The 21,038-nt window shown below is 44.1% G+C and overlaps 1 protein-coding gene across 2 annotated transcripts in view; it reads right to left on the bottom strand.

The window, feature by feature from the left end:
- The window catches only part of PLXNB1 (plexin B1), a 62,534-nt gene that overhangs the window by 29,404 nt on the left and 12,092 nt on the right, over positions 1–21,038 (bottom strand). For both annotated transcript variants that reach the window (XM_056805290.1, XM_056805289.1), the window contains exons 2-10: positions 13,855–13,915; positions 6,751–7,893; positions 4,134–4,316; positions 3,586–3,714; positions 2,964–3,064; positions 2,237–2,369; positions 1,223–1,379; positions 833–941; positions 28–136 (exon numbers count right to left, since the gene is read on the bottom strand). In XM_056805290.1, coding sequence (XP_056661268.1) covers positions 28–136; positions 833–941; positions 1,223–1,379; positions 2,237–2,369; positions 2,964–3,064; positions 3,586–3,714; positions 4,134–4,316; positions 6,751–7,887 — 2,058 coding nt within the window. In that variant the 5' untranslated portion in view covers positions 7,888–7,893; positions 13,855–13,915. The remainder of the gene's footprint in view (positions 1–27; positions 137–832; positions 942–1,222; positions 1,380–2,236; positions 2,370–2,963; positions 3,065–3,585; positions 3,715–4,133; positions 4,317–6,750; positions 7,894–13,854; positions 13,916–21,038) is intronic.

Genomic DNA, 21,038 nt, shown 5'->3' with positions numbered 1-21,038 from the left:
TTCTCATACCTCTTGTAGAGCACTCACCCTTTGGCTATACACAATGGGCCCTCCTTCACAAGTTGTCTTATGGGTACACAGATGCTGCCAGACACACCAGCTGCACCCCCAAGTGCTCTGCACACAGGCCTGGCATCTAGGACAAGGCAAATTAGACTGATGGAGAGGAGCGCAGAAAGGGGGATGATGACAGGGCTGAGGGGGGGTTATGGGCACAAAACGCTGTACATATATTTGGGATCAGGGAAGCAGAATTGTTATTACAACCCTTGTTCTGTCAGTGCGTTAGGGAGAAGTGGCATGTCCAGTCACAGACAGAGACATGACTTAAAATCAGTTCCTGGCTGCCAGCCTAGTGATCTTTCGACCTCACCCAACAGCCTGTCACTAGCAGGTCAGGGAAATCAGTCAAATCTGTCACACTGGTTTTGAGGGTCAGAGATAAGAAGATCTCTGGTCAGGGCCTGGGGGGAGGGGAGGGGTCACAATCAGGGATCAGAGAAGACGGCTCAAAGCCAAGGCTAGAGGGATGGGTCAGTGTTAGGTAAGAAATGGCAGAGACTGGACAAATAGGACGAGCTCAGATGTTAGGGGGTAGAGGCGTTGTTCTTTAAGTGATCAATAAACATTTATGAAATGCTTACTCTGTACCAGGCACTATACTAAGCACTGAGGGTCTGGGAAAATGCAAAAGGCGATCTCCTCCCTCAAAGGACTTGCCGTCTAAAGAGGGCCTTAAGAGAGAAGGATCAGGGTAAAGATATGTGGCAGAGTTGAGAGGGGGTGAGGTAGCAGGGTCAGGAAACCTGAACATCAAGGCATGGGGACTCACGGTGTAGACAAATGAAGCATAGCCACAGCAGCACAGTCATAGAATGAGAACTCTGTGGATGCAATGACGACGTCCCCAAACTTCAGTAACAAAGGCACCAAGACATGATCTGTGAAGCGTTGGGAGGGAGTTCTGATCAGAGCCCAGAACTCATACACACTCACAGGTTCTGCTATAATAGAGAACCCAAAACCCAAGACACAGGGAGGAAGGAGGGGAGGAGAGGGAGAAAAACATCCACAGACTGCCCCTCTTCCAGGGCTGTCTCCTCCCCTATCCCAGGACCTGCCCCTTAATCTGGCCCCTGCTATATTTCCCTGGACCTCTCATATCCACTGCCCCAAATCCTATTCCTATTCCTGTCCCAACTTCTCTCCGTCCATCACTGACCAGCATCCATCTGCAGGGCAGGGGTCCGACTGGGATCTGGGGAGGGACACATCACACCAGCATCAGTCCGAACCGCTGGGCTCTCATAATCTTCAAAATAACATGAGTACGACTCATCTGGTCGCAGGACAGGCAAATCTGAGATTGACAGGAATATCTGCCAATCAAAGGGCAGGACAAGCATATCAGCCTATGCATATAGGAGAAAGGAACCCACACACATATGCACACACACGTGCCCAGAAAGACTCAGAGCCCACACATACTCTGCCCCTCCAGACCTAGGAGAGCATGTGGAAGGAAGGAGCAAAAGTATCAGTCGGATCCCTCATGAGACCCGCAGATGCCCCCCATGGAATTCCTACAACCACTTCTCAAGAAGCCCGTCACAAACAACTCCTCATGAAGGCCTCCCATAGACAAATGCTCATGAAATCCCACCCACAGACATGCCTCATGCTTCCCTAGGAGGCATACCTATATAGCGTCAATGGTCCCTCAACCATCCCTTGTAGAGACCTCCAGCAAGAAGTCTCATCATCTCCCCCAGGAAAATCACCCTTAAACATCCCTCCATGGAGTTCCCTATCCATAATCCCTACAAAGCTTCCTACATTCACCAACCCATGAAGTAGCACCACAGACACTATCCATAGAGTTTCCACCTCCAGAAGGTCTTCCCATGAAGCTCCCCGAGATGAGGGACCCCTCAACATGCCCCACGTGGAAAATACCACCTCACCTATCCATATGCCTCATGAAACTCCTCTGGCATATTCTCCACAGAGCCTTCCAGCATATACTTCCCCCTCAAAATGAAAACTACCCTAGAAACCCTCATGGAGTCCCCCATAGACCCCCTCAACCCCACCACAGAGCTCTCCAGAGAGACTCAGTCTAAGGAGTTCCCTCCCATATATACCCTCTGCACCCTCTCTTCATGGAGCCCCCCCACCATATACCTCTTCTGGATCCCTCAGAGACACCCCCCTCCCCAGTCTCTTAGAGACTTACATTTCTCTTCTCTTCCCTGCTGACATTGGCAGGACTCACATCCTGGATCTGCAAACACTTGGGCTCGCTACTGAAGCTCCATAGCCAGGGCTCTGGGCCCCGGCCCCGAGAGCACTCAGCACGACGGCTACACCTAGCACAGGCAGAGGAAGCATTTGAGGCTCTCAGAGTATCCACAAGCCAATAGAGGTGGCAGAGAAGAAAGAAATCCTTCCTTAAGTGCCTTTTGCTAGGGATGAGGATCACAAAGGCTCCTCAAGTCAAGAGAAATCTGACATCAGAAATACCTTCCCGGGGCAACTGGGTAGCTCAGTGGATTGAGAGCCAGGCCCAGAGATGGGAGGTCCTGGGTTCAAATCTGGCCTCAGACACTTCCCAGCTGTGTGACCCTGGGCAAGTCACTTAACCCCCATTGCCTAGCCCTTACCACTCTTCTGCCTGACTCCAAGATGGAAGGTAAGGGTTAAAAAAAAAAAAGAAATACCTTCCCACCTCAGTCTCCTGAGTATATATATATATATATATATATATATATATATATATACCCCAAACCCACATTCTAGGGAGTTTCTAGAACCAGCAAAGTACTCTTCAGAAGTCATAGAAAGCTATCTGAATGTCATCAGAGGGATCCTTGGGATTTAGGGTCGAGAACCCCAAACGTCTGAGAGGCTCCTCTCCCCCACCTACTCCCCAGATACATGTTCAAGAGGGGCAAGGCACTGACCGTCCAAGAAGAACACACCATCCACAGTAGGGGTCCTTGGGGGCCAGACATGATGTACAGTTCAAATGCTGAGAGCAGGAGGCCACTGGGACCCTCACTACCTGGGAAAACAAGGTGGTCACCTCAACAAAGAAACCCACAAAGAAGTCAATGCATCCCAGGGTAATTCCCAGGGTAAAAAAGGGCCCAAATGAAATAGGACTCTTCTTCACCCCACACCCAAATTAATTTTCAAACCCCATTCTAATTCACCATGTTCTGGAACATAATGATTCCCACTGCAATCGCACTTTAAAGTTTTAAAAAACATTGCCCACCAAGAGCCGGAGAGGTAGCAACAAAGCCATTCCAGGCCTAGGCCTCCTCCCTCTCATCATCAATATCTCCATCATGATCATTCGAATCATGATCTAAATGATAACAAAAACCACTAGAGGACTTTAAGATTTGAACCCTGTGAGAGTATCCCCATTTTACAGATGGAATTCTGAGTGGTGAAGCGATTTGCCTAAGTGTCAAGAGTCTGGATTCAAACCAAAGTCTCTTGTATCCAGGTCCAACACGGTTTCCACTATGCCATACCAACTCCAGTTGTACCCCTAGGCCCAGCCCCATCACTCACTGTGCTCTGGGTCATAACATATAGATGCTCCAGGGCCCAGTCAAAGATCAGATCACTGCTCACGGCTGAGTCCCTCTGGATGAGCTGAGTTGCATAAGGACGATGGTCACCTTCTGGGCCCAAGTAAACCTGGATAATCAGGGAGAGTCGGTGGGGTAAAGAGAGCGAGGAGGTAAGGACAGTGAGATGTCTCCAAATCCAGAAATCATAGATCATAAGGCCCAGCCTTGGGGTCAGGGACTTAAACAATGGACAATGACGCCCCGAAACCACACATCACCTTGGGATCAGAGATTCCATGGCCCATCCCTGGAATCAGAGTTAGCATACCCTAGCTCAGAGGTTTATAAGTACATGGAATTGGACCCAGGTTCAGAGATGACACATTGAAGAATGGGGTCCTCAGAAAAGTACTACACACACACACACAAAACCAGAGGGATCAAGACACCCAAAAGTCTCTTCTTTCACATTATAATTTATCCCTCTTAACCTATGGTCCCGATGCACACTCATCTTCTTATGGGTGTCCCAATCCCTGACCTTACCTTGTGCAGCTGTCCTTGGCTATCTCCCAGGAAGGCAATGGTGTGTCCATCTTCCACACTGACTGCCACAGCTGTTAACTGGACATCTGCCCACTCCACCAAGGGTGTGGCCTCTAAAGGAACTCGGCTGGCCATTGGACTGGGTGTGTGGTCTGACCCACAGGGGTAGGCATCCAGTGTGTCCTTAGTATGAGGAAGAAATTCAGGGTGGGATGACAAATCCCACCACACTCTAACCTAGAACCTCCAGGTGGTTCCTTCCACATGCCCCAGAGAGCCCTAAACATCCCTGGGAGTAAGTAGAATCCTTGAGGACATTAAGTATCTACAGAAAAGCATGGCTATTTTCTGAACCAAAACTCAGGATGTATGGTCAGACCAAAAAGTATAAACATGTTCCTTTTCCAAAGCTTCATGAAAAAAAAAGGGGTATTTTCAAGGGCAGCTGGATGGCTTAGTGGATTGAGAACCAAGTCCAGAGAAAGAAAGTCCTGGTTTCAATTATAGGCTCAGACACTTTCTAGCTGTGTAACCCTGGACAAGTCACTTAACCTCCATTGCCTAGCCCTTACCAGTCTTCTGCCTTGGAACCAATAAGCAATACTGATTCTAGGATGGAAAGTAAGGTGGGGGGGGGGGTTAAGTGTATTTTTTTAATTGGGACTTTCCTAGAAAATCTAGGGTGTATGATCACTGAAGCAAAGGTTAATACCACCATTGCCACCACCCCAAAATAATCATCACCCCCACTCTCAGGAGAGTTCATTAGTGGGAAGGAGAAGGAAGGAGGGATGTTAGGATTTGAAAAGGAAGGAAGAATCTTGGGATTCTCTCTTCCTACCATTATGCCCATCCCACCCAGCCTGCCATATCACCCACAACTGGTAGACATTACCATGGAAATCCCATTCTGCCATATTTGAGTTGCCCCCACTTTCTCCCCTAGAGATTTTAGTCCCTTCTAAGGCTCTCACTATCATCTCTACACTAACAACTTCCAAATCCACATCTCCAGCTCCCCCAAAACTGTCAATGAAGTTCATCCCTTAGTTCCAGCTACTCACACAACCTCAAACCCATGCATGTCCAAAAACAAACTCCACCTTTCTTACCAAACCAAACCTCCCTAACTGCCTTGTCTAGGTACCATTCCTTCAGTCCTAGAGACCTAACGCCACTTCCTAGCTGTGTGACCCTGGACAAGTCACTTAACCCCCACTGCCTAGTCCTTACCTCCCTTCTGTCTTGAAACCAATAAACAGTATTGATTCTAAGACAGAAGGTAAGGGTTTTTTGTTTTTTACTTTAAAGCCATTTTAACTCTTCCTTTCTTCTTTATCACCTTTGTTCTGTCAATTCTTTCTCCACATGTCTCTCAGATTAGTCTCTTCTCTCCCCTTTCAAGGTCACCACCCCAATAGTAAAAAAGAAGGTAGCATAATAGCTAACCATGATTCCAGAGGACTCATAATGAATCATGCTACCCACCTCCTGAAAGAGCTAATAGCTGCATAGTGCAGAATGAGACTTTTTTTAAAAGCATGGCCAATGAGGGAATTTGTTTTGCATGACTGTACATGTTTGTAATGGGTTTTATTTTTCTTGGTTTCTCAGTGGAGAAGGGAAAAGGAGACAGAGAGAAAAAAGTAGTCCTGAAAACAAAATAAAATTTAATTTTAAATTTTGTTTAAAAAAAGAAAGGCTATTATAAACAGGAAAAGACTGTGTAAGCTGCCATAAAAATGATATTATTATCATTAGTCCATATTCTTGTCTTGTGGTTGGGTTATTAATAGTCATACAGTTGCTCTTCCTGACCTCTGGTCTCTTCTTCTCCAATCTGCCCTGCTCACACTACCAGATTTAACTTTCTAAAACACTGCTTTCATTGCATTACTCTCCTACTCCAAAGTCTATAATGGCTCCCCAATGCGTGCGGGTCCAAGTAATTCAAACTCTTCAGTCCAACATTCAGGGCTCTCCATACTACAGTCCCAGCTGTCCTAGTCTGAATCTCTCTCTCTCCAACATAGACCTTCTTCAACCAGCTAAATTATTCTCCTAAGCCAACTATCCCTTTCATAGATACGCCAGGCTTGTTTCTGCCTGTGCTCTTTTGTTCAGGTTATTCCCACCCTCTGCCACCTGGAATCCTCTCCCCACACCTTTTGTGCCAATACAAATCCAATGCAATCTTCACGGTCTCAGTTCCATTTCCATCTCTATGATAATGTTTTTTTCTGACTACTCCAGCTTAGACAAACATCATCCATCTCTGAATTCCTTCCGCATACGTTATCTGTGCCATACAACTCTGCATCTTACTACCAAGAATCTGGTATCCGTCTCCATTTTAAGTTGATACTTGATCACTTGGCTAGACAGTTTCCTCTGAGCAGAGACCATTTCTTTTGTAACTTCAAAACTTCTAGGACAGCACTGGACAAACAGGAAGCAATTCACAAGGGATTCTGATAAATCTTTTAAAACTTCCTCGATCCCCAGCAAGTTGGGAGGGAATGGAAGCCTGTGATGAGTGTTAGAGACGAGAAAGGGCAAGGAGGAATCGGAGCATCCATGAGAGGAGGAAAGGAGCAGGGGCTACACGCTCACTCACCACAGGCAGCTGGGCGCAGTTGGAGTTGACGTCATATTCGATGTAGGCGATCTCGGTTCCGTCCTCTGCTCGGCCATCCCGTGTATAGCAAGCATCTCGAGTTCGGTTGGCCAACTGGTCAACCTTATCTAACGGGAAAGCACAGAGAGCGGAGGCCCCAGAAGCCCCAGCGGCAGGGGCACGGCCGGTGGCGGAAGGGTTGACCGAAGAAAAAGCAGCAAACAGCACCTCTCCACCATCTCCCTGGGACCCTGTCCCAGGAACGGCGACAGCTGCTGCCTGCACCAGTCCATAAGGTGTCCCTCCACAAGACAGCGGAAGCTCTACGTAGGAGTAATAATGCTGATCACTCAGGCAGACGCGAGACAAGTATGGGCGGAAGGCTCGGGATTGGGCCTGGAGGTCTCGACGCAAGAACAGGAAGTAGACGCTGGTGCGACGGGCAAAGGCAGCCACAAAGTGGTGGCTGTACTCGGAGAGCCGGCCCACAGCTAGCTTGGCTGTCTCCTCATAGGAGAATGCAGCCTGTGGATCAGGGGGACGCAAGGCACGGGTTGTGATGGGAGGGATGCCCCCTCCCACGCCCCGGCTGGTATAACCCCGGCCTACAAACAAGAGAGGCTCCCCAGTGGGACCCTGTCCCACCAGCCCCACTGTGCTGATGGCTGGATCATTGGCTGCCACATACTGAGTATCCCCTGGGCGCTCTGGACGAAGCAAGAGCTGCCCGATATGGTCCAGGCGTCGCTGTTCACATACCCCTTGGTGTGCACTCCCACACACCACTAAGGCCCCCTCGTCCCTACCAGGCCCACCAGGGCTCACCAACAACAGCTGGTTGGGGTTGTCTGTGGGTTGGGCCTGTGGGCACTCAAGAGGCAACACAGGGGGCAGACAGTCCCTGCTGTCCAGGACAGGCCCTGTGGACACAGCTGCTTCCAGCTTTAGCTCTGAACTCAGTTGGAACAAGAAGTTGGTGGCCCCCAAATAGAGGGTCCCTGAGGTTGGGTCTCTGACCAGATGCTGGAGACGAGTGCTATTTGGGGTGAAGGAGGCAAGAGTGGTCTGTTGCATCTCAGAGGCTGGAGCACACACAGCCCAGAGCAGCTGGAGAAGGGCTGAGCCAAGGATAAGCATGGTCACCTGAGGGAATAAAATATGAAAAGGAGATAGATAGGAAAAGACAGAGAGAAAGACAGAAAGAAGGGGGGTAATGAAGAAGAGGAAGAGAAGAGGAGAGAGGAGAAGATAAAAGAGGATAAGAGAGAAGAGGAGAGAGGAGAGAGAGTGGAGGGAGGAAAGACAGAGACAAAGAAGAAAGAGAGAGAAAAGTGGGGGGGAGACAGACAGAGACAAGGAAGAAAAATAGAGAAAAGTGGGGGAGAGAGAGAGACAGAGACAAAGAAGAAAGAGAAAGGGGGAGAGACAGAGAGAGAGAGAGAGAGAGAGAGAGAGAGAGAAAGAGAGAGAGAGAGAGAGAGAGAGAGACAGAGAGAGAGAGAGAGAGAGAGAGAGAGAGAGAGAGAGAGAAAGAGAGAGAGAGAGAGAGAGAGAGAGAGAGAGAGAGAGAGACAGAGAGAGAGAGAGAGAGAGAGAGAGAGAGAGAGAGAGAGAGAGAGAGAGAGAGAGAGACAGAGAGAGAGAGAGAGAGAGAGAGAGATCTAATTAGTCTGGATAAGGAGGCCTATAAGGAAAGGGTATGGGTTAACCCACTTCTTGGGCCCTAATTCCATCCTTTGCCATATCTTTCCCACTGATCACACCCACTTTTTTATTTTCAATTTCTCCCTACACTCCGCTCATTCCTTTCTGCCATCCTGGATTTTCTTTCCTTTTATTCCCAAATTCCTATAAAAAGATGTGAAAGCACTGCTATCTCAGCTTTCCCGTCACCCTCTCCCTTATAACCTGGTTTCCCACTCCACCACTCTAATTAATCTGTTCTATTAGAGATTTACTAACTGCTAAATTCACTAGGCTTTTCTCAGTCCTCAACCTCTTTCTTTTCTCTTCAACTTTTCCAAAATTCTCTCTCCTCCCTTAGCTTCCTTCTCTCTCCTGGTCTTCTTCCCAACTATCTAACTATTCCTCAGTCTCCTTTACTAGACTATCAGCCACCTCCTTTTTCCTAAATATGTATGGCTCAATTCTGAACCTTTTTCTCTACCCTCCCTTCCTTGGTGACTTCATCCACTCCCATGGATTAAATTATGATCTTTATGCAGCTGCAATTATCATCTCTAGGAGTCCATCTGTTGCCTGGAGACCTTCAGGCTAGCTTTTCAGCCACAATTTTTCCATCACTGAGCCAAAATAAATCCAGCCTTCATTTCTCTCCTGAACTCTAGTCCTTCAAAATGTCTGCCATCTCAAGCTGAACATGAATGAAATAATGAATGAATGAGCAGTATTTTTAAGCCCTTCCTATTTGTCAAAAAATGTGCTAAGCCCTAAATACAAAGCAAAAACAACCCCCGCCCTCAAGGAGCCTATATTCTGATAGAAGAAACTGCATACATAGAAGAGCTGTGACCAAGGAGGAGCACTTTGGTCTGAATACAGGGATAGTAATTGTTGTCGTAGGGAAGTATCCTATGGCATACCCATCTAAAAACAACAGTGAAGTTGATTTGTTCATGGTTCATGATACCATGAACAGTCTAAATAAGATCCATCATCTTTCCCATCCTATTCTCACACAAATCACATCTTCTAAATTTGCCACTTTCTATTGAGTACCACCATTCTTCTAATCAAACAGATGCATAACCTCAAACTTTTCCTTGACCCTCTCCTCTCCTAACCCTGCCCCCAGACATAATCAGCTGCCAGGTCCTACTGCTTTTATCACTATTCATATCCATTCCATTTTTCTCTATTTTCATAGGCACCACCCTAATTCAGATCCTCATCACTTCATACCCAGGGTCCTATCTCCAGGCTCTCCCCTCTCCAATCCATACTTTTTTTTTTCTTTAATCCTTAACTTCTGTCTTAAAATCAACACTGTGTATTGGTTCCAAGGCAGAAGAACAGTAAGGGTTAGGCAATGGGTGTTAAGTGATTTGCTCAGGTTAGGTAATACAGCCAGGAGGTGACTATCGCCAAATTTGAACCCAGTACCTCCCAACTCTAGTCCTGGCTCTCAATTCACTGAGCCACCTAGCTGCCCCATCCAATCCATCCTTAAAAAAATAAAACTTCTTAAGTCACACAATGAATTATTTTGCTCCCCGACTCAAAAACCTTCAGTGGTTGCCTATTGCACTTTGAGATAAAATACAAATTGCTCTGCCTGGCTACCAGTCTCGTCATTTCTGCCTTCACAACATCTCATGTACATTCCCTTCATTCCATTCAGAATGTCACAGTCCTAGTTCAGGCCTTTATCACTTCTCGTCAGAATTATTACAATAGTCCTCTAACTAGTCTCCCTGCCTTAAGTCTCTCCCACTCCAACCCATCCTTTACTCAAATGTCAAAATTCTTTTCCTGAAAAGTAGGTCTGACCATGTCACCACCACCTTCACACTAGGAGCTCCTATGGCTTTTAGCTCTAAGAACAAATATAATTCCTCTGGCATTTAAAGTTCTTCATAACCTGGTCTCTTCTTCTTACCAGACTTTTTTTTCTTACCCAACTTCTTACACCTACTTTTTCTCCATAAATTTTACTATACTGACCTACTTGCATTTCCTCAAACAGGATATTCTCATCTCCCATCTCCATGTCTTTGCATTAACTGTGCTCCTTGCCTACATAGTTCTGCCTCTAAGCCTTGATTTCTTAAGATTCCCTGGCTTCCTTTAAGACTTGGCTCAAATTCTCCCTTTTGCAGTAAGGAGCTTTCCTGGTTCCCCCAGCTGTTATTGTTTTCTTTCAGATTGTTTTCAACACTATGCATACATCTTGTATGTATCTAGATATTTGCCAGCTTTTTCACCTAGTAGGATATAGGCTCTTTTCTATCTCAAAGATAGGGGAGGGAAAGAAGAAACAATCTGGATCTCAAATTTTCATAAAATGTGTGTTAAAAAAAATGTAATTACAGGGACAGCTGGGTGGCTCAGTGGACTGAGAGACAGACCTAGAGATGGATTGTCCTGGGTTCAAATCTGGTCTCAGGCATTTCCTAGTTGTGTGATCCTGGGCAAGTCACTTAATCCCATTGCCTACCCCTTACTGTTCTTCTTCCTTGGAACCAATACATAGTATTGATTCCAAGATAGAAGGTAAAGGATGGGATTTTTATTGTTCTTATATGTAATTGGGAGAAAATTTTTAAAATAAAATAAAATATTAATTTTTAAAATGTAGAGTCCTCAAGAGGAGGGAGTAGGTTTTTTAGTCTTTGCATCCCAATGCCTAGCACATTGTTAAATGATTCATAAATGCTGGTGCCAGACTGACTGATTTACAATATAATTAGATAGATAGATAGATAGATAGATAGATAGATAGATAGATAGATAGATAGATAGATAGATATACAATATAACTAGAGCCTGCCTTTCTTTCCTAATATCCTATTATTCCTCTACATGCTGTCTCTTTATCAGTGGAAACAGAAGGGAAGCAGTTACCCATCTCAACATTCCATTCACTAGCTGCTCCCCACACCCAGAATGCACTCCTCCTCCCTCATCTCTACCTCTTAGCATCCATATCTTTCTTCAAGACTTAGCTCAGATGCCACATCTTTTGTGAAGTCTCCCCGGTTGCCTGTGTTCTCTACATCTCAACATCTCCAAATTGCTTTGCTAAGTACAGGTTGTTTCCCCCAAAACACACACACACACACACACACACACACACACACACACACACACACACACACACGAGCCAGAAGAGAGGCACCATCTACTTTTGTCTTTGACTATTCAAGGTCTGCCTAGCTCAGTGACAGACCCTTAAAAAAATGTTTGTTGAGTTAAATTGAATAAGCAAATAAGCAGAGGGGAAGGGAGGGAAAGTGTGTGCATTACAGAGGAAGGAGTCAAAAAAGCAGGGTCCTTGTGATAAGAGCTATATGGGCTTAGAGATGTAAGTCAAAAGTCATGGCCAGAACCCTAGGCTCTCCCCCAATTAAGTCCAAGGACATGGGGAATGAAAGGACACTCAGAAAGGAATGGAGGACTAGAGTGGGAGGTGGGAGGGAAGTTCAGGTTAGATGTTAAATCATGTTCAGAAGCCTGAGATTCCCCAGAGCCCAAGAATGTGGAGAATTCAAGGACACCTAGGGAGGAAAGGAAGGCTGAAGAGTGGGAGATAAGAGGAAGAGGGGAAGAAGGGAAGGAGGAAATGTTTTAGTGTGAGAAAAGGTCAGAGGTCACTGAAAAATTATCCTCTTGATAAGGGACTCAGAGAAGAGGAATCTTCATTTTGACTCAGATCAGAACAAGAGAAAAATGACAGGGAGTAACAGGCTAATATTCAGAATGAACCATCTACTTTTAGACATGGCCAGTGTAGGAATTTGTTTTGCTTGGCAATGTTTATTTGTTGTGTGAGGAGTTTTTCTTGTTTTGTTTTCAGGGAGAGAGAGAGGTGAGGAGTTAAAACTAGGTATACTAGTATTAGAGTACAAGAATTCCTGAAATACTAGGGATTTAGGTTAGACCTAAGGAAGAACTGGTGAGAGATGGGGGTGGCGAGTATTTCTAAAAATAAGTAACCAAACCAAGCCTTTTACTAGAAACTTAAACATCCAATTGACTTCTCTCTGTCTATATGGTCATCCTGCCTGGAGGCAGAGAACTGGGTGAGATGGCCTCCAGGGAACCCCTATCACCAGAACCTTTGAATCCTTATACCCAATACTAGGTTCTCCCTACCCTTCCTTTGCCCTAGCCTACAGGGAAGTAAGCCAGAAGGCAGGAGACAGGAGGCAGAAGAAGCCCCAACATAGACACCAGAGGAACATTTCATCCTCCTTTCCCCTAAAGGGACAGGAAAGCAAACAACAAACCAAACACCACCAGCATCAGGGCCCCAGGAGGTATGAGATAGGATAAAAGGCACTCAGAGGCACAGAAAAGAAGGGAGGAAAGGGAAGGAAACAGGGAAGGAAAGGGAGAGGAGGAGAGGGGAGGGAAGGAGAGTGAAGAGGGGAGAGCAGGGAGGGGAGGGCATCCCAACCCCATCCTTCCCACAACTTGACATACTTCCTGGACAGAGGGACAAGGATGTGAGGACATGTATCCGGCCCAGCTGTGACAGAGGCTGAACTGGAGGGGGTGGAGGGAGTGAGGGGGACAGGCGGAGCTTAGTCTGGATAACCATGACCAGTGAGCCAGTGTGGGAAAATAGATAATTACAGGTCCTGGGGACTATCAGTCCCATCAACAGACAGAGAATCGATCAGAGAATAATGTGGGAATTAGGGTTAGTAGTAATAGACCTTGCTGGATGGAGGAAGCAGTAGCAATGAAGGGATACCTGGCAAAGGAATGAACTTGCTGATCTCAGGAAGCAGGTCAATGATTTAGTGAGAGATGATGGAACATTTAAGGGGATTAGGGCTTAGTAGTGCCAGGCATTCATACATGAAGTACATGAAGTCCCCATAAACATTGCCTCTCACTTTTCCCAGCAGACATAATGGCCTCAATCCCCACAGGAAAACCACCATTCTGGCTGCCCCTCAAACAATAATCAGTTCATAACTCCCCTGAGGAACACCAGCTCCCTGATTCCAGCTCTCCGGGAACACCAGCTCCAGGTTCCCAGCAACCTCAGGAAACACCAGCTCCCAAAGCCTCCAGAGAATAGCAGCTCCCACCAGGAATACTCTTCTCCCTACTTCCCCCAAAGAATACTACTTTCCCTGATCCCCTGGGAACCATTACCCTCTCAATTTCCCCAAGGATCATTACCTTCTTCATCTCCACCTAGGGCCACCAGCTCCCAGCTCCTCTAGGAGGTCACCAAGACCAGATCTCTAAGGTGGCCATCCACCCCCAGATCACCCTTTCAGTTTCCCTCAGGAATTACGACCTTGGGCTCCCCCATCAGGCCAATGTAATTCTGGGGAGCTCTGTCCCTGGGCTCCCCCAACTCAGATCCTTTCAATTAAGCCAAGTGGAGCCCCTGGCTGAGCTTACCTGGTAGAGCACGCAAAGCAGGCAAACAGCAGCATGGCCAGTATGGATCAAGTCACCTAGGCTGGAAAAAGAGCACATACTGAGTTCGAAAAGCTGAAGTCACCACACTGCTCCCTGCCACAGTCAGCAAGGATGGAGAAGACGCTGAAGGTTATCCTAACACTGCACATAGGAGGGAGGGAGGGGATTGGGCCACCCCACCCCTCTTGTAAGGTCATTACGTAGGGTATACAGGAGGCTGTGGTCAGGCTTTCCCCCTCACTGTCCCCACAGAAGGCTGAGAGGCAGTGAAGTTAGCTTGGAGGACTGCCACTACACACATTCCAATGAGGTGGGGGTGGGGGGAGTCCAGGGTACTGCATTCCAGAGTAGGTTACTGCTCCCATCCCAGGGCTCCAGGACTGCCTCCCCTCTCCCCACACCTACCAGGCAAGAGAAACAAGGAATCACCAAGTCCTCTCCCCCACACCCCCAAAGGAATCTTTACACAGTCCTGGAGACAGATATTTAGGGGGTCTCGGGGAGAAAGCCCAAGGCATGTTCATCAAAAATAGAGAGAGCAGGTTTTAACCCAGAGGCCCTCATCCAGCAGCTCTTAACCTTCCCTGTGTCCTGGATCACTGACTAGTGTAAAGCACTTCTCAGAATGATGTTTTGATTTTTTTTAAGTTGAAGGAAATGCCAGGTTTCAGTGAAATGTTAGAGAAAATAAAGGTGTCATTTTTTCCCCAACCAAGTTCAAAAATTATATAAAAGTTTGGTTAAGAATCCCAGCCCTAGAAAGTCTAAGACCAGGCTATGTGTGTATGGGAGGCTGGGGGGCTGGGGAGGGAGGTGACTAAGCCCAGTAGAGAAGAGAGCCCCAGGAAATGGTCCTAAAGCCTTAATGGACTATTAGAAGGGAAAGCAGGGAATCAGAACAAGTGATCAGAGAGAATAGGAACATCATGGGGCTGGCCAGAGGCTAGGTATGACTGCCCCATGTTATCAGGGAGAGAGTAAGACCTCAAGTTTCAAGTGGCATTGACCTATTACATGGCATCACAGCCCTGACGCCAAGATACTAAAATGAGCAATGACCTTCTAGCTTCGAGCTAGCCTCCCTTCTCTCCAGTTTCTGCCTCCTACAACCCAGCCTGCTTATCGGTGGTGGTTTGATTAATGTTCCTAAAGATTGCTTTCCCTACGTCCTATCTCTGACTCCGATGTCTTCAGCTGCTACTTGTTACCCATGAGATCAAATCTAACATCTTCTGCATGATGTTCACAGTCTCAACAACTCTACCCACTTTATCTCTCACCACTCCCTTGGGCACCCTTCTCCTCTCCAACCATGTTGGTTTTCCAATCCACTACCTAATGGAGCACATTCAAGCAGCTTTCTCTTCTCAGAATGCTCTCTGCTTTAAAAGACCGAACCCTTCTGACACTTCCATTCATTCAACAAACATTTATTAAATGACTGTTATGTGCAGAGACCTTGGATAAACCTTAGCAGAAATACAAAGCTTAGGTAAGGGACAATCCCCGAATTTCTGAATCTTAGCCTTTAGTAAAAAGTTAAAGGTGGGCTCTCAATCAATAAAGGACCCCAAGAGAATAGCTGAACATGTTGTGGCGTGGTGTATGATTGTGGTGGAATACTATTGTGCTATATAAGAAATGATAAGCAGAATCATTTCAGAAACATGTAGAAAGACTTATATGAACTGATGCAAAATGAAGTGAACAGAACTAGGAGAACATTGCACACAATAAGAGCAATATTGTACGATGATCAACTGTGAATGACTGCCATTCTCAGTGATCTAAGACGATCCCTAAGGTCTTGGGATGAAAAATGTTATCCACTTAGAGAAAGAACTGGTAGAGTCTGAAGGCAGATTAAAGCATGCTTTCTTAACATTCTTTTTCTTTTTTTGTTTTGGTTTGTGTTCTCTTTTACATGGCTAATATGGAAATATATATTGCACGTATAATCAATGTCATGTTACTTGCCTTTTCAAGGAGAAGAGAGGGAAACAGTTTGGAATTCAACATTTTTTAAATGAATTTGAAATTTTGTTTTACTTATAAATAGAAAATATATATATATATACAAATTTTTAATTAAAAAAAAGTTTAAGGGCCCCAAGCAAAGTCTGGATAATGATAGAACAAGGAAATTGAATAGGGATTCCTTATCAGGTAGGATTTGGATTAGATCATTTGTTTTCTCCTCCAACTTTGAGAATCTATGATTCTATGATACACAGGTTTTATGATAAGCATACTAGGAAGGTTCAAAACATGACACTCTAATGATAGCCAACATTTAAAAGGGATAAGAGGGATAGTAACTGGCTCCATGGATAGAGTGAAAGACCTGGAGACAGGAGGTCTTGGGTTCAAATCTGACCTCAGACATTTCCTAGCTGTGTGACCTTGGGCAAGTCATTTAATCCCAGTTGCCAAGGCTTTATAACTCTTCTGCCTAAGAACAAATACTTAGTATCAATTCCAACACAAAAGATAAAGGTTTAAAAAAAGTATCTGAACAAAATGATCAACCAAAGAATTACAAGTTATTAACAACCATTTGGAACATTTCTTCAAGTCACTAATAAGAGAAATGCAAATCAAAACAACTCTAAGGTTTCACCTCAACCCACGAATTGGTAAAAATGACAACAGATAGGCATAGTCAATGGAAGGATTATGGAAAGACAAGTACTTTGACATACTCTTGACAGAGCTAAGAATTAGAACATCTATCCTAGAAAGCAACTTGGAATATGCTAAAAACAGTGACGAAAATGTCCAAAGGGGCATGGAAAAAGATATCAACCGAAAAGTGAAGTAAGTAGAACCAGAAAAACAATCCAACTATAATAATGTATCTATAAGCAACAGCAGCAACAAAACAGAACCCTGTGGCCCCTAAGAAAAGATGGGGGGGGGGGGGTAATCTAGGTGGCTCAGTGGATTGAGAGCCAGACTCAGAGAACAGAAATCCTGGGTTCCAACGTATTCTGAGGAACTTCCTAGCTGTGTGACCCTGGGCAAGTCACTTAACCCCCATTGATAATTTTTTTAAAAAGATATTAAAGTATGCCTTGCTCCATTCTTTGCAGAAGTGGCGGGGGTGGGATGGGGGGGGGAGTCTATGGAAGAAGAATATAGCATACACTGACAGATTTCATTAATGAACCAGTTGGTTCCAGTTAACTGCTTCTTTCTCTTTTGATTGAATTCTTTGTTCTAGAAATACTTCTCTGGGAGAGCAGAAGAGTGTGGAAAATAAAGGCAATGTGAAAACAAAAGATGACAATTTTTTTTAAACAGTAGCTGACATTTAGGGAATAATACTTCATATGCATTCTCTCATTTAGTCCTTATCACAATCCTGGGAGGTTATTCCCATTTTGCAGATAAGAAAATACAATTCTGAGAAGTTAAAAAACCTGAGTTGTGCGTGCAGTCAGAAAACCACTAAGCATGCCCAGGCTTCTGTGACTCCTAAATGTGGCCCTTCTTTCCATTCCAGCACAATGCCTCTCAGGTATGCAATGCCCCAGGGGGTGCTCATTACCAACAGGCGAAAGGGAAAGTTGCATCAAGTGAGTGGTATTTGGGTTTGGCTTTGAAGGTGGGGTAGAAATCTGTCAGGCCAACAGAGAAGATATTCTAGACTCAGGGAATAGTTTGGACAAAGCTACAGAAGTGGAGGGTACGCTTAGGAGAAAGAATGTCTTGAGGCAATAGGAGATCAGGCTAGAAAAGGAGTAGCCCTACATTGTGGGAGGCCTTGATGGTCAGGCAATGATCTTGTGATTTACAGGCATCCCTTCTACATCTCAATTTTCCCTATCGTGGTTTTGCTATATCACAGGTCAGTGTAAGAAGTCAAACGGGAATTTGGGGGGGGGAGGGGGGTTGCAGAAGCTGCAGACAACACACAAAGGCCAGCAAACGCCATAGAAAAAGTTTAGGAACTCAGAAATGCATAAAATGTGTATTATATTACATAATATCCACATATTTTATCTTTTAATGCCATAAATATGCACAATTTCTTTTTTAACAGTTAAAATAATTAAAAAGTTAAAGTTTGCAGAAAGAATGTGAAAACCAACAGATGACACACAAAGGCAAGAAATGTAGAGAGACTTTACAAAGTTTAGTAGATCATAAATGTATACAAGTTACTGCAAACATTCCATAAAAGCAAAAGAAAAAAATCAGACTTCTCAGGTACGAAGGGAAGGCCAAAAAATTTTATGAGGATTTTCCAGATTGAGAGGGCACCTAACCTCCAAGATATAGAAGGGATATCTGTATTTCAAAGGCACCGGGGAGTCACTGAAGATTTCTGAGCCAAGGAGAGATATAATGGAATTTGATACATAGTAGACACTAAATAATACACTTGTGTTTTATTTACTTGTATAGTTTTATTTTATCTATAAATATATTTAAATATTATATATTACAGATAATAAATTTATAAATAAATGTTTATTTATTTATCCCAAAGTCAGGAAGACTGGAGTTCAATTCCAGCCTCAGACAAGTAATAGCTGTGTGACCTTGGAAAAGTCACTCAATACTGTTTGCCTCAGTTTCCTCATCTGTAAAAGGCGCTGGAGGAGAAAAATGTACATGAATGTAGAATCTTTGTCAAGAAAACCCTAGATGAGATCATAAAAAATCAGACACAACCAAAACAACTCAACAACAGCAAAAATAATAAATGCTTGTCAAATTGAATTCAATGACCAGATCTTTTCCAAAGGAAAGGCATTCTGGTCGTAACAAGAAGGATGAATTGGAGGCTGCAGGGAAAAGTGGAAAAAGAGTCCTTAGAAGGATATTTCAGAGGGCAGCTGGGTGGCTCAGTGGATTGAGAGCCAGGCCTCAGACACTTCCTAGCTGTGTGACCCTGGGCAAGTCACTTGACCCCCATTGCCTAGCCCTTACCACTCTTCTGCCTTGGAGCCAATACCCAGTATTAACTCCAAGACGGAAGGTAAGGGTTTAAAAAAAAAAAAGAAGGCTATTTCAAGAGACATAGAGCTATGTAGCACAGTGGACAGAGTGCCAGGCCTGGTGTTGGGAGAACTTGGGTCCAAATCTGGTCTCAGAAACTTCCTAGCTATGTGACCTTGGACAAGTCACTTAAACCCATTTGCCCTTGCTGCTCTTCCATCCTACAACTGATGCTAAGACAGAAGGTAAGGGTTTTGGAAAAGAAAAAGGCTATTTCAAATACCATTCCCAGACCTTTGTATCCAAAGAGATCAAAGAAAGAAGGAAAGGGCTCATTTGTACAAAAATGTTTAGAGCCAATCTTTTTTTTTTTGATGGCAAAGAAGAAGAAATTAAGAGGATGCCAATTAATTGAGTAATGCCTAAACAAATCATGATATATAAATGTAATAGAATGCTACTGTATTATAAGAAATGTTGAAAAGGATAGTTTCAGAGAAACCTGGGATAACTTGTATGGACTCATGTAAGCATACCCAGAACAATTTATATAATGACGGCATTGCAAAGACAAAAACTTTTAAGAGGCTTAAGAAGCCTGATCAAGACAATGGCTAACCACAATTCCAGAGGACCAATGATGAATCATGCTAACTACCTCCTGACAGAGAGGGGATGAACTCAGAGTGCTACATTAAATAAGTATTTTTTTGTTATGGTCGATTTCGAAATTTGTTTTTCTTAACTACACATATATATTTGTTATAAGAGTTTAGTTTAGTTTTTTGTATTTTTTCCCTAATAGAATGAGAGAAAATAGATTTGTGTTAATTGAAATAAATTAAGTTAGAAAAATACTATTACAATAGTCCAGTAATAGGACCTGTATTAAGAGGGTGGCAAAGGGAATAGAGAAGATGGATGAATGGATGGATAGATGGATGGGTGGATAGATGGATGGATGGATGGATGAACGGATGAATGAATGGGTAGAAAGATGGCTGGATGTAAGAAAATGTGTAAAATTGAAATATATTTAACAGCACTAGATAGGATATGAAAGGTGAGAGGGAATAGCTATGGTTTTGACTGAATGAATGGTCAAGCCACTAACAGAAATTGTGAAAACACAAGGAGAAATAAAATTAGGATGAAAGATAATATGGGCAATTAGGTGTCTGATGGGATAGAGAGCCAGACCTGGAGATGGGCGGACCTGGGTTCAAATCTCACCTCTACTAGGTAATCCTGAGCAAGTTACTTAATCCTAATTGCTTCTCCCTTACCACTCTTCTGCCTTAAAACCAATACTTACTATCAAGTCTAAGACAGAAGGCAAGGATTTTTTTAAATGAATAAATAAAATATATATTAAATTTAACATGGTAGTAACAACAATCCCCTTCTCATCTGTTCTTATTCTGAATTTTATAATCTCTTCTTGGTACCTTTGTCTCACTGATGCTCTTTTCTTTTTCTTTACATCACTATCATGATCGTTCCCTCTCACAGCTTTCTTCCCTGCCAAAAAAAACCTTTTCTACTAACAAATAAATAGTCAAATAAAATAAATTTGTGTTGCTTTGGTCTGAAAATGTAAGTCTGGTTCTAAACCTACAGTCTAACACAAAAAAGGAAGCACGCTTTATGATCAGTCTTCTAGAGTAGAGACTAGTTCACTGATCAGAGTCATTAAAGATTTCAAAGTTTTTTATTTTACTTTATAATGTAGAATATATATATAATGTATAATATTGTATAAATAGTTCTACTTACTTCATTCTGCACCAGTTCATATAAGTCTCCCTCTGTTTCTCTGAATCCATCCCTTTTATCCCTTTTTATGGCACAACAATATGCCATAATTCACTCAGCCATTTTACAGGCAGTGAGAACCCACTGTTTCAGTTCTATACTTAAAAAAAAAAAAGTGTCACTATAAGCGTTTTTTGTGGACAGCGTCCCTTCTCCCTCTGTGTTTGGTCTCTTTGACTAATTTATGACTAATAGTGCTATCACTGGGCAGCTCGATGGTGCAGTGGATGGAGTGTCGGGCCTGGAGTCGGGAAAATATTTTCCTGAGTTCAAATTTGGCCTCAGATACTTCCTAGTTCTGTGACCTTGGGCAAGTCACTTAATCATGTTTGCTTCAGTTTCCTCATCTGTAAAATGAGCCCGAGGAGGACATGGTGAACCAATTCGTATCTTCACCAAGA

Source organism: Monodelphis domestica, chromosome 7 (genome assembly GCF_027887165.1).
Source record: "Monodelphis domestica isolate mMonDom1 chromosome 7, mMonDom1.pri, whole genome shotgun sequence".
NCBI classification, from domain to species: Eukaryota; Metazoa; Chordata; class Mammalia; order Didelphimorphia; family Didelphidae; genus Monodelphis; species Monodelphis domestica.
This window is presented reverse-complemented; position numbering and strand designations above follow the sequence as displayed.